The sequence below is a fragment of the Protomyctophum bolini genome (assembly GCF_963924005.1).
Source record: "Protomyctophum bolini genome assembly, chromosome: 21".
Classification (NCBI taxonomy): Eukaryota; Metazoa; Chordata; class Actinopteri; order Myctophiformes; family Myctophidae; genus Protomyctophum; species Protomyctophum bolini.
The window spans coordinates 4,688,124-4,703,275 of record NC_137882.1 but is presented as its reverse complement, the minus strand read 5'-3'; the positions used below and the strand labels follow the sequence as shown (position 1 = coordinate 4,703,275).

The 15,152-nt window shown below is 44.6% G+C and overlaps 1 protein-coding gene across 1 annotated transcript in view; it reads right to left on the bottom strand.

Moving 5' to 3' along the window:
- Window positions 1–10,115: 10,115 nt before the first annotated feature.
- avl9 (AVL9 homolog (S. cerevisiase)) overlaps window positions 10,116–15,152 on the bottom strand; it is a 33,598-nt gene continuing 28,561 nt past the window's right edge. The window contains exons 17-18 of the mRNA XM_080794111.1: window positions 11,068–11,156; window positions 10,116–10,541 (exon numbers count right to left, since the gene is read on the bottom strand). Coding sequence (XP_080650237.1) covers window positions 10,411–10,541; window positions 11,068–11,156 — 220 coding nt within the window. The 3' untranslated portion in view covers window positions 10,116–10,410. The remainder of the gene's footprint in view (window positions 10,542–11,067; window positions 11,157–15,152) is intronic.

Below are 15,152 nucleotides of genomic sequence, written 5' to 3'. Positions count from 1 at the left end.
TGCTTAGCTTTGCTCGTTAGCCAGTCAAATGGAACGTTACCTGCCTTTTAGCCAATCACCCACATGCCCATGATCATGACACATAGCTTTATGTTAAAGATGTCAACATGAAAGAAAGAAAGAAAGTTACTATGTTTACCCTCAAGCTCAAGAACTTGTTTACAGCCAGGCCCTGCTCATAGAACATTTCATGGTAGGGGTTCAATGCCTTGTCCAAGGGCACTTCAGCGGTGGTAATTTTAACGTGCCGGTCCGGGGATACGAACTAGCGACCTTCCGATATCAAGACCGCTCCGCAAACCGTTCGGCCACCGCTGCCCTCTTAACATCATCCGTCTCCAATGCATGAATGTCTTTCCACAGGTTTCCCTCTTGCAAAAGATGTTTGATCTGAATGGCATTTTACCTAAATAAAATAATTATAAATGAACAGTAGAGTGGCTTACTGTCTGAGAATGAGGGTGTCCTACAGTATGTAACCCCTTTTCTATGTGACTGCTGAGGTACAGCAGTACAGCACAACATCAAGCATCAGCTCCCAGCACTCACTTATACAACAAGTTCACATACAACAGTCTCCCCATAGGCATTTTCAGGTCAGGATACCAATTGTATTCAATCAGGAGAGAGAACTCATGCAGGATACAGGATGCAGGCCTTTGTGTGTATTTTAAACTTGCTTTATTGTATTGTATTTCTTTTCTGTTTTGTTAGGCGACCTTGAGTGACCTGAAAGGCGCCATATAAATAAAAATAAAAATGTATTATAAACAAGTGGAATTTAAAGTGATGACACAATTGAAAACTGAAGCTGATAAAAGGGTACTAGTCTCTCTCTCCCGATTGGAGATGTCCGTCACTGAACAAACACTAGTCTAAAGCTAATGATTACTGTCACAATTATATAAATATTAATAACATTTTAACAAAACAAATATTACTTATTCTAATTTAAATAATGTACTTGTTGAGAACTACACATCCTTGAAGATAGACCATATTAGAGTTTTCCGATAGTACCGATACTGGTATCGGTTACTCGGGTCGATACCACCCTCAAGTACTCTCACTCGGTACTCAGAACCGGCCCCGATACTCTGACCAGAGTACCAAAACATCCAATTGACACTATAGGCTGAACGAATGCAAGTCTGACCCAACACTGCAGCAAATCTCCAAAAACAGCCGATCTACAAGCATCAATGACAATGACAACTGACAAGTGTATATCAGAGATCCATCTGCATCTATGAGGAAAAGCTTCAACTAAACCCTACAGAAGTTGTCCGATGACTCCTCCATTGTGCCCTGATAGCGTGGTGTGACAAACCTAAATCAGTGGTTCCCAAACTTTTTCATGTCAAGGACCGTTGGGGTCCATTTGGTTCCATTTGTACACTCTCTGAGTTACAGACCCTGAGACCCATAAGGGTCCATTCGGTTCCAAACTATCATTTAGCTGGGGACCCCGTGGAACTCCCTCAGGTACCCCTGGGAGTCCCCGGACCCCACTTGGGGAACCACTGCCCTAAAGGCCTATTCATGCTCCGGGTTTAGTGTGATAAGGTGACCAAACTGACCATTCAAGCTCGACTCCAATATTAGAACTGTAAGACCTGTCCTGCACTGTAACTTCTGTTACTATTCCGACTCCTGTATGGAGCACTTGCACATGGACTATATAATACTTATTAATCATTAAACAATACATTATGCTAAATAAGTCCAAAACAAATGCAGATGACTTTAAGTCTGCCTATTATTTATACAATAAAATGTACATATTCAAATGTTTGAATTTGGCATGTAATGCAGTGGCAGTGCAGATATATCTAGGGCCTTCAGATAACGTATTCATGTTTATATGTTCATATTCTTGGATTTGCGTGACTGTTGTTGGTGCTGCTATAGCTATGACACCTGAATTATGTACCCTCTGAGGATCAATACAGGATTAGCTTGAGTTTTAATACCAACTGTGTGCCACTTCCCAAAACATGCAAAAGAAAACTGCTTTTGCATTGCATTTGCATGTTGCCTGCTGATTTCCACCTTTTTTTCTTTTTTTTTTTAAATCACCTTTTAGATTTACGTTGTAGAAACGTACTAGAATTATATTAAATAATAGACTCATGTGAAGTAAATACCAATCATTTATCCTGTGGTTTTATGCGACCGGCCAGGCCCTCTGCTACACATCATGGGCCATGGCTTGTTTATATACAGCTATATGCTATATGCTCTATTACCGTAGGTAACACATTTTCACGTGGGAAATCAAGTGTTCACATCTTGTTTATGACCCCACTAGCGGATGTATCTATTTAAAAAGGTGTAAAAATGGATGGCGATGGGACGGCCGCGCTAACCGTTAGCTTTACCGTTATGTCCAGTTCCGGTGTCACAAGGAAAGTGGCGAGCTATCGAAATATGTGACTGCACAGCCCTATTAGGTCACATCTTACAGAACACCCGATGAAACTAAACAAGCACACGACAACCATATTTATATACTGTAGTAATATTAATTATAAACTGATAAGCCAGACTCAAATGTAAATTAAACACATAAAGATGAGATCGAGCCACCTATTCCACCATAAGCCACTTATGCCAACTTTATATATGTCAAGCATTCTGCATTGCCATTGTGTGTTTGAAATGAGTTAATAATTGATAATAATTATGTTGTTCCTCATACCATGAATTTAACATGAATTCAAGGGTTGTCCGACAGCGATCCCTGGCGTCACAGACTACGACTGGTCACTAATGTCCGTGTGACACCTGTGTACAACTTCACTTTTCGCTAACGGACTAGCTTACATCTGCTAACGCACCAAAATGACGCCACTTTCCTCCTGCCACAAGGCAGTTAGCCGTTTAATGAATACAACACAGCATCGCGATCAACGGCGTGGCGACAGTCACACCCGTTCGGTTCGGCGGTTGAAGCGAGGAGGACACTGTTCCGGTACATTGTAGAAACATCATAGCTTTGTGGCTAAAACGTTAGCATCGAACACACATTAAAGGATGCCACGGTGACGTCTGGTGTAGTGTCACGAGGCCATAACACGATCATAATAACGCATATAATGTACTGATCGTTGACTCAACGTAACGGACATAGCGTTGTCTAAACTGTCTGAGAAGTGACGTATTTTCCACAACAAAAAAACATTTAAATATATTTAACAATAACAACGAAAATAAAGAAAGGACCATTTTCAACTACCAGACGACATTTTCGATTTCGGGGAAAACACGTCACGTGACGCCGACCGAAGCAGCCCTCGCGCATCACTTCCCACCAACCGCATAGCCGCTCAGTCGTGACGTCGCCGACGCATCCTCGGGCCCCGTCGTCCTGACCTAAACCGTTAGCTAGCTAGCTAGCTGGCTAAAAAGATAACGTCAGCCCTGCTCTGAGCCCCGTCTGATCAAACACGAGCCTTACCGTCGTTTCCCCGGTGAGTGTTCCACGCATGGAGTCGCTGCGGCCGGGCTCGTTGTCAGCGTCACCCACAGAGAGACGGTTCGAGTCCCTCCGGAGATGAATGGACAAGATGAAAACCGTTGGAAAAAAGCGTTTGGCTACCAGAGCTGAGCAGCAGGCAACCTTACAGCGCATCGCCAAGAGGCCAAATGAGGATACTGGCTGGGCATGCGCACAACACGGTTCTTGAGAATAGGGTACCTTTCCTTTCCCCCCTCTACTCTCCGAGAGACAGAGAGAGAGAGGTGTGTGTGTGTGTGTGTGTGTGTGTGTGTGTGTGTGTGTGTGTGTGAGACAGTGAGAGAGAGAGAGGGATTTGATGAATATATTTATTTTGTATGTGTCAGTATATAGTCGAGTGTGCACACTGTGCACTCACATTTCATGTGTATTTCGATCTTGGCACAATATATTAGTGTCTGCCCCGCAACCAATTGCCTCCTTCCACATTTGTGATAGGAAAATTAGGCATTCAATTAAAATAAAATGAAGCTGAACATTAAAAAAAACAAAAAAAACAATCATAATAATAAATCTGTTACAAACTATGTAAAGGACCGTTTAATAAATTGTAGGACTATTTTATGTTAAAATAAAGGGCAGTCTTATAAGGGCACCGAATGGACTGCCCTTAAGGTGTCCCCTCCCCTCATCTATCCAGCTATTTAGAAAATGAATGCATCCGGCTTCGTCGAATGTCTACAATACAAACACAACAACTGGCGCCTGTGTTCGGGGTAGATAAGCTGGGCAGGGCAGGGCAGGGAGGGTGATATTTGTCACCGGCTCACCACACACACTCCTATGGGCTGGGCGGCACATGGAGTCAGCAGGGAGTATTGGGCGGGAGGGAGTAGGACAAAGTCTCTACGTCCGCCCAGTGGGGCCTCCATCCATCCTCACTGGCAGCAGTGACAAAACAACATTGGCACAAATTGCACAATGACTACATTGAGGAGAAAAGGGGTAAAAAAAAAGTAAATTAAAAACACACATATATATATATATACTGTATATATAGCTGCAAGTAGCGATAAGATCGACGGGGCCAAGCAATAAGAAAAATCACACCCGTGACCCGTGTGAACTGAGCGGCGCAGGCTGCTCCACAACACCGCTGGCTGGCTGGCTGCTGTTATTGTTATAGTGCTCAATGTGAATGGCCCTTTTAGGCTGCTCAACAGTGCCACTTTAGGTCACCCGGTGGTATTGCAGCTGTTCGTACCCCAAACAGACCCCAAACAAATTAACCCACTTTTTCTTATTGCAGCAATCCTTAGCCCCCTCTTATCTTGCAGCTATTTTATTTTATTTTTTTACAAAAAATTGGCCAATTGGAGTAAGACTGGTTTCAGTGCTATTTTGGCATGACCCTCTAGTCTACCATATTGTAAGTGTGTGTGTAGAAAGTTTAATTAAAATTGCGCAAAAATCCCAGGAGTAGATTCGATTTAACTGTTTTTCATATAATTCAAAATGGTGGGAGATCTAAAGGTCACAGCCAGGTCATATGTGTATTTAAAATGTATTGCTGTTGTATTGCAAATGGTTCATGAGCTATGGCTGTTCAAAGGTTGCATCTTTGACCAACCTTCATGGCTATTGGCTAAGCAGGGTGACATATCCATAGCCCTCTACCATAATTATTGCCACATTTCATAAAAAAACGACTTCACAGTTTGGCCTGGAGCGCTGACAGAAGAAATGATTTATAATTGAAAATAGTGGATGATCTAAAGGTCAGAGGTCAAAAGTCAGAACACGAAAGTTGTTCGGCATGAGGAGACGCATATGTGTATCAAAGATTTATTGCTGACGTTCAAACAGTTCATGAGCTATGGCTGTTCAAAGTTAGCATTTTCAATTGAGTGATATAGCGCCACCCTTTGGCCAATGGTTGTGGTCTTCGCGTCCTCACCATTTGGCATAGCCTGTAAAGCCTGAACTGCAATGTTTGGCGGAAGAAGAAGAAAAAAACAATACAATAAGAGACCAATTCTCCTCCTTGGGGGGCGTGGCCCCACTAGCATGACTGAATTCTTTATTATTAGATAAGAATTTATTCTTATTATTTCCATATCCGCAATTTCCGCAATTTCCATTTCCGCAATTCCGCAATTTCCACAATTTCCATTTCCGCAATTTCCGCAATTTCCGCAATTTCCATTTCCGCAATTTCCGCAATTTCCATTTCCGCTATTTCGCAATTTCCGTAATTTCCATTTCCGCAATTTCCGCAATTCTTATCTCAATTTTTCTTTTCTTTTCTCAATTCTTATCTCAGGTCAAAAATGGGTTAATTGGTTACGAGTCCGACATTCCGTCAGACGCCAACAGTAGGTGAGAAAGAAACTGCATGGAGACCACCGAACTCCATCCAATCCATCCACCCACCCACTCCACCACTCCATCCACCCACCCACCCACTCCAGGGGGATGTGGTGGGCTCTGGGGGCTACTGACAAAAAGTCTGAAAGTCATTTCAGAGGTCTCTCGGTTCATGTGTCCCAATGATGCTGCAGCATTGTGTGTGTGTGTGTGTGTGTGTGTGAGAGAGTGTTGAGCAGCACGTGGGTGTGTTTTTGTCTGGCCATGTGCTACCACCAACCACAGTACGTCCCTCCCCAGCCCTTTGTTGGACTGACCTACATTTTAAACACACATCCTCCTCAGTGTTGCCTTGTCTGCTTATTATAAGCAACATAGATTAGTTTGGGCTTCTTTTTCTGTAAAAAAAATATTGTTATAGTTAATATTGCGGGTTTCATTTTTTTGGGGGGGCTTGTTTCTAAAGTGTAGTTGGGTATTTGGGCTAGTTTCCTGATGTTTAAACCATGATTCTCATACATTTTCATGTCAAGATTAATAATAATAATAATAATGTATTTGTCCAAAGACCGTACATCTAAAAATATTTTGTGTCCAGGACCCCGACCCCTCCAAATATTGGCATTGTTAAAATGTTCAAAATATATTCCACTTTGTCACTTTGAGATATATATATTTTTGCAGATCTACAAATTCACAACACATTGCACTGCGACACGTTGTGAGCTTGTAGATCAGCTATTTTCAAATTGCCGATATGGGTACCGTTTAACGTGTTCATGTAGCAGGCTATAGTCACTTCTTTTGGGCTTGTTTCCCTAGACCTGGCTGCTTATCTCTCTCACACAATCTGGCAACGTTGATCCTCCTGACAACAACAACCTCCCAGTGACACCGATGTGGACGAACACAGAGTCTCAGCACGTCGTTATATAGTTTTTAAATGCATTTTATTTCCTGCAGCAATATTGTGTGATATCACTTTTCTTTTCTCAAACGCTTTAAAAGAATCTGTCAAGAAAATATTTCTTTTGTGAATTTAAATTCACAATTTTACAAAACATTGTACTGTCTTTTTTTCCTTTTTTTTTTAAATACACATTTAAAACATTATAATGTCAGTTTGACAAAAAAACCAAAAAGAAAACATTTTGGAGAGAGAGAGAAAAAAAAGGAGAAAACTAGCTTGGATCAATCAAAAATCCTCATCGTACTTAATGAACCTTTTACTTGAGCAACATACAGTCAGCGAGTCAGAAATAGCTGCAGGTCAGCTATTTCTGGTGCGCGGCACCGTCATACAACAGAGTATAGATTAGGCTGAAGAAGACAAAGCATGACAAAACTTAAAGAAAAACGATCACACATGTAAAAAAAGAAAAAATCAAATACCGAATATTGAATATATTTAGAATACCACCAATAATTGGTGACATACAGTATAGGTGGGAACATAATGGTAATGTGCCCATATCATTTATTACATTTTACATAATGCGGGAAAAAGATGCTTGGGGTAAAATTGAGAAATTGTTTGTGTTTGTATTTTCCTATTAAAAGTTACCTTCCCAGTGTAGTTTATCGTTACAGAGCACTCATGTTAAAGTTTAGTTTTACACTGTGTAAAATATCCGGCCTCCATTACATATATTTGTGTTAAAATAACCAAATTGGATGGATCAGAGCAAAAAAAACATGTGTTTATACAGTGTTTTTGATCGGATATATCAATGATATCTAAGCGTGTTATTAATTAATAATTGTCATCAGGCCCAACAAATAGTAACGTCCGGCCGGATTCTAGCTCAAAATCAAAACAAGAAAGAAAGCCACAGCACCACCACAGCTGCGGTAACCATGGTTTAGAGTAGACATAGAGCATGCTTTTAGCCTAATCTATGTTCCATCGCACGACGGTGTCGCACGAGGAAAATAACAGACGCACAAAGCTCAGAAAACATGTCGTGGATGTACAGTAACACGTGAGCTTGTCGCCAGTCTGCCATTTTTCGACACGAGACAGACACCGCCAACGTGTCAACGTATGACGGTGACTTTATTCAACACTTACCAAACAGAACTGTAAAAAATATTTAAAAAAAGGAAGTTGGGGGAAAGGAAAGAGTTTCCAGTAAAGCACCTCGACGTGAGAAAGTACACGAGATGAGAACACAGAAATGATACAGCATAATGTATGTATGTACGGTAGAAAGAGAACGGTGGCTGATTGGGGTTGCTATCTGTGTGAACACACACAACAAGTGGTCCAAACAGAGGACTTGTTCCAGTGTTCCAAGGACTATATATATATATATACGAGTTAAAACTATACACAACAAAATAAATAAGTTACCTGATACATAAGCTACCTTCAGCATTTTTTCTTTCCTTTGACATTAAATATCTCCCAAAAGGCAATCGTATACAGTAGTAGTATTCTGAGGGATGACTGAGCACCTCGTCCGATATCCATCCATCCATCCATGCTGGAAAAAACAGATTGTTCATTTTGAAAGAGTGGCTAAGCGCCATGTGGTCATCGACAGTGACCAACGAGAAATCCTGTCACACTATTCCTGCAGTTAAAGTAATCTTTGTCCGAAAACTCTGCCAGAACACCTTGCACTGCACTTTTGACTGCATGCCGATCCGATCCATCAATAATTGAGAAAACGTGTATATTTATAGCTATAATAGACAATTCCTCACCGTTATAAAAGCAGTACATATCAGCATTCAAATGTGTTTTGCAATCCTAACATTTAGTTGTTTAGGAATACTTAACTTTTGTACTGTGGAACTTGAGTGTGTGCCATAATTTAGATCACAGCAGAACCTGTCAAACGCACTACCAGATCTGCCATAAATATTAACTTCTGACGATGATATGGAGCCAAAACTCTACCAAACTGGGCACATTCTTTAGGGTACATTTGAAAGGAAAATATATGCAAAACCATTGCACTTATTTTTGACTTAAGTGAAAAATGTGAATCGCGATGCACTGGTCAGTTAAAACTCAAGGGGAAAAAAATCCCTTTACCTGAAATTTGATCAAACCAAAGACTGCTCAGCTGTTACTAATATGCAATAAATGCCCATGACAGAGTAAAGATCTGCAGTGAGACGGAAGCATTTAGCAGATTTAAACGTGTCGTACAATGGTGTCTTGAAACCTACAATCTCACAACGCGTCATGAATGTGAGTCACTATGCGTTGCAAGCTTGTACTGTAGCTATTTTCGGCCGAACAACACTGTTGTATTGGGGGAGAATACGTTTGAGAATTAAAAACATTACGGCTGTCGGAATTAATATGACTATATGAACCAAAATGACGTGAGAGCTCCCAATGTTACTGCTGACATTTGAGCTAAGTAGGGTGGGGTGGGGGCACGCAGTATGATGTCATAATTAGACGGTCTGCCCCCATAACAGACAGGTCACAAGTTCAAGTCCCAGAACACAGCCACACCATGTCTCATCGAAAGTGCCCTTTACTTGAACAAGACAATGATCCTCCTCGCCATCGGCTCTCTCAGGGTAAATCACAGTTGGTCGGAATGGCTAAGATGCCTCTAGTAGAGCTGTGAATGTAGATTGTGAACATAATCCCAGTTCAGTTCCAAGTCCTCCTAATATCCATCTATATAGTACTCCACGGGCTCAACACCAACACATAGAAAACGCTGCAATTTACAGAATGTTTTGAACACAGCGAGAAGTGCACTACCGAAGTACACAAAAACGAGTCGCGAACTGAGAAGAGAACGACCCCCTGATGGGCAGTACTGATCGTGTGTGATCGATCGGAGCACGTCCGGCGATATCGCGTCTGAACTGTGAACCAGTGACTGACAGACAGCTGCTCCTGTGAACCAGTGACTGACAGACAGCTGCTCCTGTGAACCAGTGACTGACAGACAGCTGCTCCTGTGAACCAGTGACTGACAGACAGCTGCTCCTGTGAACCAGTGACTGACAGACAGCTGCTCCTGTGAACCAGTGACTGAAGGACAGCTGCTGCTCCAGAAGCCTTTCTTTGCAGGTCATGGTTTTTAAAACATCGCGGCCGCTTCTCTCTCTCTCTCTCCGCACAGATCTGAGATCAGCGCCCATGTGACGACGCATCAGCACTGACCTCCCCAATACAAGGACGGAGGTTTAGGAGGAATCCACTAAAGGTCTTTGATGGAAAACCTTCACCACAAAAGGACCACAGTGGGGGGTTTTTTTAGACCAGAAGATGTCGCTGATAGTATACGGCAGGATACGGAAGTGTTGTTCCTTTTCCGATACCGCTTTTGTACCGCGTTGTTTGGTTTGGGCCTTTGGGGGGGGGGGGGGGTCGAGAAGGGGGGGTGGGGCGGGTCAATCCTTCATATAAACCGTATTTGGGGTCACCCGGGCCAACACCAGAACCACCCCAGCATGGTGTCAGGAGCGAAAGGCAGGAGGGGACAGGAGGAGGAGGAAGGGTGGATGATATAACCGGACGAGGAGAGAGGGGCCGGTTTGGACGGGTTTCTCAGGGTGATGGTGGTGTGGGGGGGGGAGGGGGTGGGGGGTGGTGGGGGGGGTGGTCAAGGCTGCGTTTCGGTGTCCAGTTGTTCAGCGGAGGAGGAGCCGGTGACGGCGGGCGGCGTGGCCAGCGTGGTAAACCAGGAGGACATGGCAGACTTGGCGCTGGTCAGAGCCCCGCCCACCGACTGACCTGTGAGAGGTAAGGAGGGAGACGAGAACGAGACAAGAACGAGAGGTAATGGGAGCACTGAGAAAAACATCAGAATTTAAACAGTACTAAATAACATCATGTCTATAAACCAAATTACTGGCGAGTTCTACAAATAAAGAGGGATTGAGGCCAGTGAAAAATAGCTGATCTACAAAGTCACCACGTGTCACATATTTTCACCTTTTCGCCGCCCGAAACTATGTGCGACTCAGGCTTAAAGGTATATTCAGTGATTTCACTTAATTCTTTTTTTGTTTTGTTGTGATAATCCTCCCTACTATAGAGTGTGCTGACCATATAAGGAATTCCTCCCTGTCCCCAGTTAACCCCTGGGGGTCGAGCGGGGGCGGGCCTTGGTGTGTGTGCTGTTGGCCTGTTGTGTGTCTCCCCACTGAAAATGTGCATGTGCACATCTTGTTACCGGGGCGGACCGGGGGGGGGGGGTTTCCAATTCACTGAATACTCCTTTAAACGATGCCTAAGACAGACGCTGTTCGATGCTTACCGACTGCCTTCCCGGTCTGAACCATGCTGCGACTGGTGGTCATCATGGCGTTGCCCAGCTTCTTTCCTCGCTCGCTGTTCTGCACAGAGCTTTAAAAAACAAACACAAACAGAATGACGTCACTGCTTCGAGGGACATTATCGCGATTTACAACATTATACTGTTATATACATTATACTATAGCAGTCGTAACCAAAGTCTCCTGAAAAAGGGGACCCAGTGCCTCCCTGCTTGGCACTCCGCATCCCTGAGACATACTAGCGTCATGTCCAGGGGGTGTACTGAGACATACTAGCGTCGTGTCCAGGGGGTGTACTTGTACATCAAGCTGCCTCACGCTACAGAAACAGGAGATGGGCTCCTGCCCCCTATGGGGCCTCATGGCTCTGCAAGGCTACTTACTTTTTACTTAGCAGTCGTAACACTAAGCTGTCCTCTAGGGTCCGTAGAGACTAATGCATGTCAAACCGAGTATCGTTGTAATTAAACAGGTTGAAAATCGAGATATAAAAATCTTCTCTTATGGGGGTCCCTGGCATATGGGTCTGCGGGCTAATTAGTGTCAATTTGGGGGTCCTTGTGACATGAAAAAGTATGTATGAACTGGACCACGAAATAGGTATGGCCACCTAACCTACCCTTTTGCAGCACAGAGGCCCAGATTGCCCATCAGAGCCCGACCCGACCTCCCACCCAGAACAACACATTCCAATCTACAGTCAGCCATAAAGGAATCCCATTCAGCGCTGCCGGGCCGGGCTACGGCCGGCGGGCGGGCGGGCCAGCCAGTCACACACCCAATGTTATTTTCAGATGAACAATCATGGGGTCCATTATTATGAGCCAGAGCACAGGTTGGCAGCGGTCAGTGGAAATAGGGTGGCCGGCTGACGGCGCTGCCAACAGCAGGGGCAGAACAACAACAACAACAGAGCAGCTCTGACTGACAGCTCTCTCTGTTGCTGAATGCCATCTGGCTGTCTCATGTCCGCCCGTCCGTCCGTTAGACAGACAGGATGTTTTAGACAGCGTCTCTCGCTGAAGGTGGGGTCACCACCGTGAGATGTTGTGTTGTTGACACATCCCAGCCCCCGATAATAAACAAGGACATTGATGTCCACTGATGTAGTTGATTTAATGCGTGAGATCAAGTCAGGATCAGCATCGCCTCCGTGTCTCCCCTACGCCCCTCGTCTCCCCTCTCGGCTTTACGAGGAACAAACTGTCCCTCGTAAATAATCTCTACTGTCGCTCTCATAAATTATCTCCTCAGCTCGGGCTGTACAGTATGAAGCTGTAATGTAAGTCCCCTAGCGGCTACCCCTTTCCGTTCTGTAAGCTGATCTGTAAATACAGAATCTGTAAATCTGTAAATACACTTGTGGCAGCTATATACTTTCAGCAAAAGTATATGCATTGTCTATTTCCTAGGATGGATATATAAAAGTCCAGCAGGCAGAGTTTGTGTGGTCCTGATTTATACTTACAGTAGTTGAACAAGCTCTCAACTGTTGTAAGATTGACTGTTTTTTATGCACTTTAAGATCATTAATAACAATTAAAAAAAGTACATAAAATAGGAATGACTGTGCTATGCCTTCTTTTATACTAAATGGAGTGTATTTGTTGTGGGGTGGGATGGTGGTGAGGTGGTCCTTGAGGTTTGTTTAAACATCTGCTAGTGGTCCAGACGACCAGAGCTTTGAGAACCACTGGTTTAGAGACATATAGACCCTGTACTGTGTGTGCTGTTGTTGATGCAAGGGGTTGCATGCATGGCTGGCGACCCTCCGCTGTGGTTATAGGGCCTTAGAATGCATTTTATGAGAGAACAAAAAAAACAACATATTAAATAAAAGAAAACCTATGAATTCTTCTTCAACTGCTCCTCAAGGTGCTTTACAGCCACGCTTAACCAAACCTCTTAGCTCGAGCCCCAAAAAGGAGGACTTTAGTTTAATGTCTCCCCGCCGAGACCCAAAAGAGTGAAAATGGCCGATCTACAAGGATTAATCACGTGCAACTGTACAGTAGATCGCAACTGGGGACGGTCAACAATTCGAAGAACAACATTCTGTTAACAACACTGTTGTTTTGCATCGCTACGCTCCATGTCAATCAACACAAAGACCCGCCCACTCATAAACAACAAGCCCAGTTGGCTGCTCAACTGGTGTTTCTCTCCTGCCCTGCTGGCATCTCTCTGATAAACACTATTCACTTGGAATAGAGGTCATATTCAGCCTCATATAAAACAGCCCTCCCATGTGTGTGTGTGTGTGTGTGTGTGTGTGTGTGTGTGTGTGTGTGTGTGTGCTGTGTGTGTGCGTGTGACCGTGTGTGTGTGTGAGAATGGGAGGGAGGATCTTTAACAACGCTCGGTCTGTTTGTTTGTTTACGAAGGTGTTACGATAAAGTTCACCAAGGCCGTGTTACAACATAGCGGAGAGGAAACATGAGATGCTGCAAGTGCCTCCGCGAAGTTTGTCATACCGCGCGCATGCACACACACACAGCCTTCTTGAGTGACAGGCTGAGCCTGAGAGCCAGGCAGGCACCGCTGTTAAGAACACAAGTGGCAATGTCAGCATCCTGGGCTCTACACACCCTCCGCCAACCTAGTCCCCATATATGGGGGACAAGGGGAGAGCAACGGACTTGAACTCATGCTTCCTTCATGCCTGAGTGTCCAAGTTGCTCCTTTACACCTGACAGGGGGGAGTTTCCCTGGTTGGACGTATATAGCGCGTGGAAGGAACACGTTATTCCAACCAGTTCCTTTCCCCTCCATCAGGCGCCCCGGCTGGCCAGGGGGAGGCAGTATAGAGACCAGTTCCTTTCCCATCCATCAGGCACCCCGGCTGGCCAGGGGGAGGCAGTATAGAGACCAGTTCCTTTCCCATCCATCAGGCACCCCGGCTGGCCAGGGGGAGGCAGTATAGAGACCAGTTCCTTTCCCCTCCATCAGGCGCCCCGTCTGGCCAGTGGGAGGCAGTATAGAGACCAGGATTACGGCATGTTTTTTGTGAGGGTACCTACCCTAGGGGACACAGGGAGAACATGTGAGGGTACCTACCCTAGGGGACACGGGGAGAACATGTGAGGGTACCTACCCTAGGGGACACGGGGAGAACATGCAAACTCCACACAGAAAGGCCCTTTCGCCAACCTCGACCTCGGGTATGGGCACTGATGACGTGGAGGAGGAGAGAACACGCCGCCAGCACCCACAGCGTCCCCAGCGGGAATCGAACCCAGGACCTTCTAGCTGTGAGGCGACATCTCTACCAACCGTGCCACCGTGCAGCGATGCGTTTTTAACAGAATAGAGTTGTTACTTGGTATTTTAACGCGAGGCCCTCGTATGAATGACATTACACAAATGATCAGAGTAGAGTTGTTCAGGCATTAATGTGAATGGAAAGGCCAAAGTATGAGAAGAAGCATTGGAACTTTGGAAGTGCCATTATTACACAAGCTCGTTCGTATTTTAACGCCATTTAACTCTTGCATTTAATTGGACCCCAATGGAACTCTGACACAAACGTTGATCAATAATAACACTCTTGAGAGCGTAAAATTAAACCAAATGGACCCGTTTAAGGGTTAATTTGGTTTCATTTCACGCTCTCAAGAGTCATGTTCTTAACAGCGGTGCCTGCCTGGCTCTCAGCCTGTCACTCAAGACGGCCGTGGGCCGGCCTCTAAGTGCAAAGGCCACGCCTCCTTGTTCTTTCGCCGTCAAGCGGGACGGACGGGATCCCCTTTCAGCTGTACTTCCTGGAATGAAACCAGAGCACCCCCCCCCCACACACACACACCCCCCCCCCCCCACACACACACACACATACACACACACACACACTACACTGAAGCCTAGCGATAATGTATGAGGATTTCAATGAATGTACCTTGTAATATGAAAAATGCAGCCTTGAACCTTGCCTTGTCTTTGTTTTTTTCCTTTTTCTTTTTTTGTATTGTCTTTTTTTTGTTGTCATCAATAAAAATTAAGTGAATAAAAAAAAGAAGAAAGGAACATCGCAGTGACACATCCTCCCCCCCCCCCCGCCCCAATGAAAGTA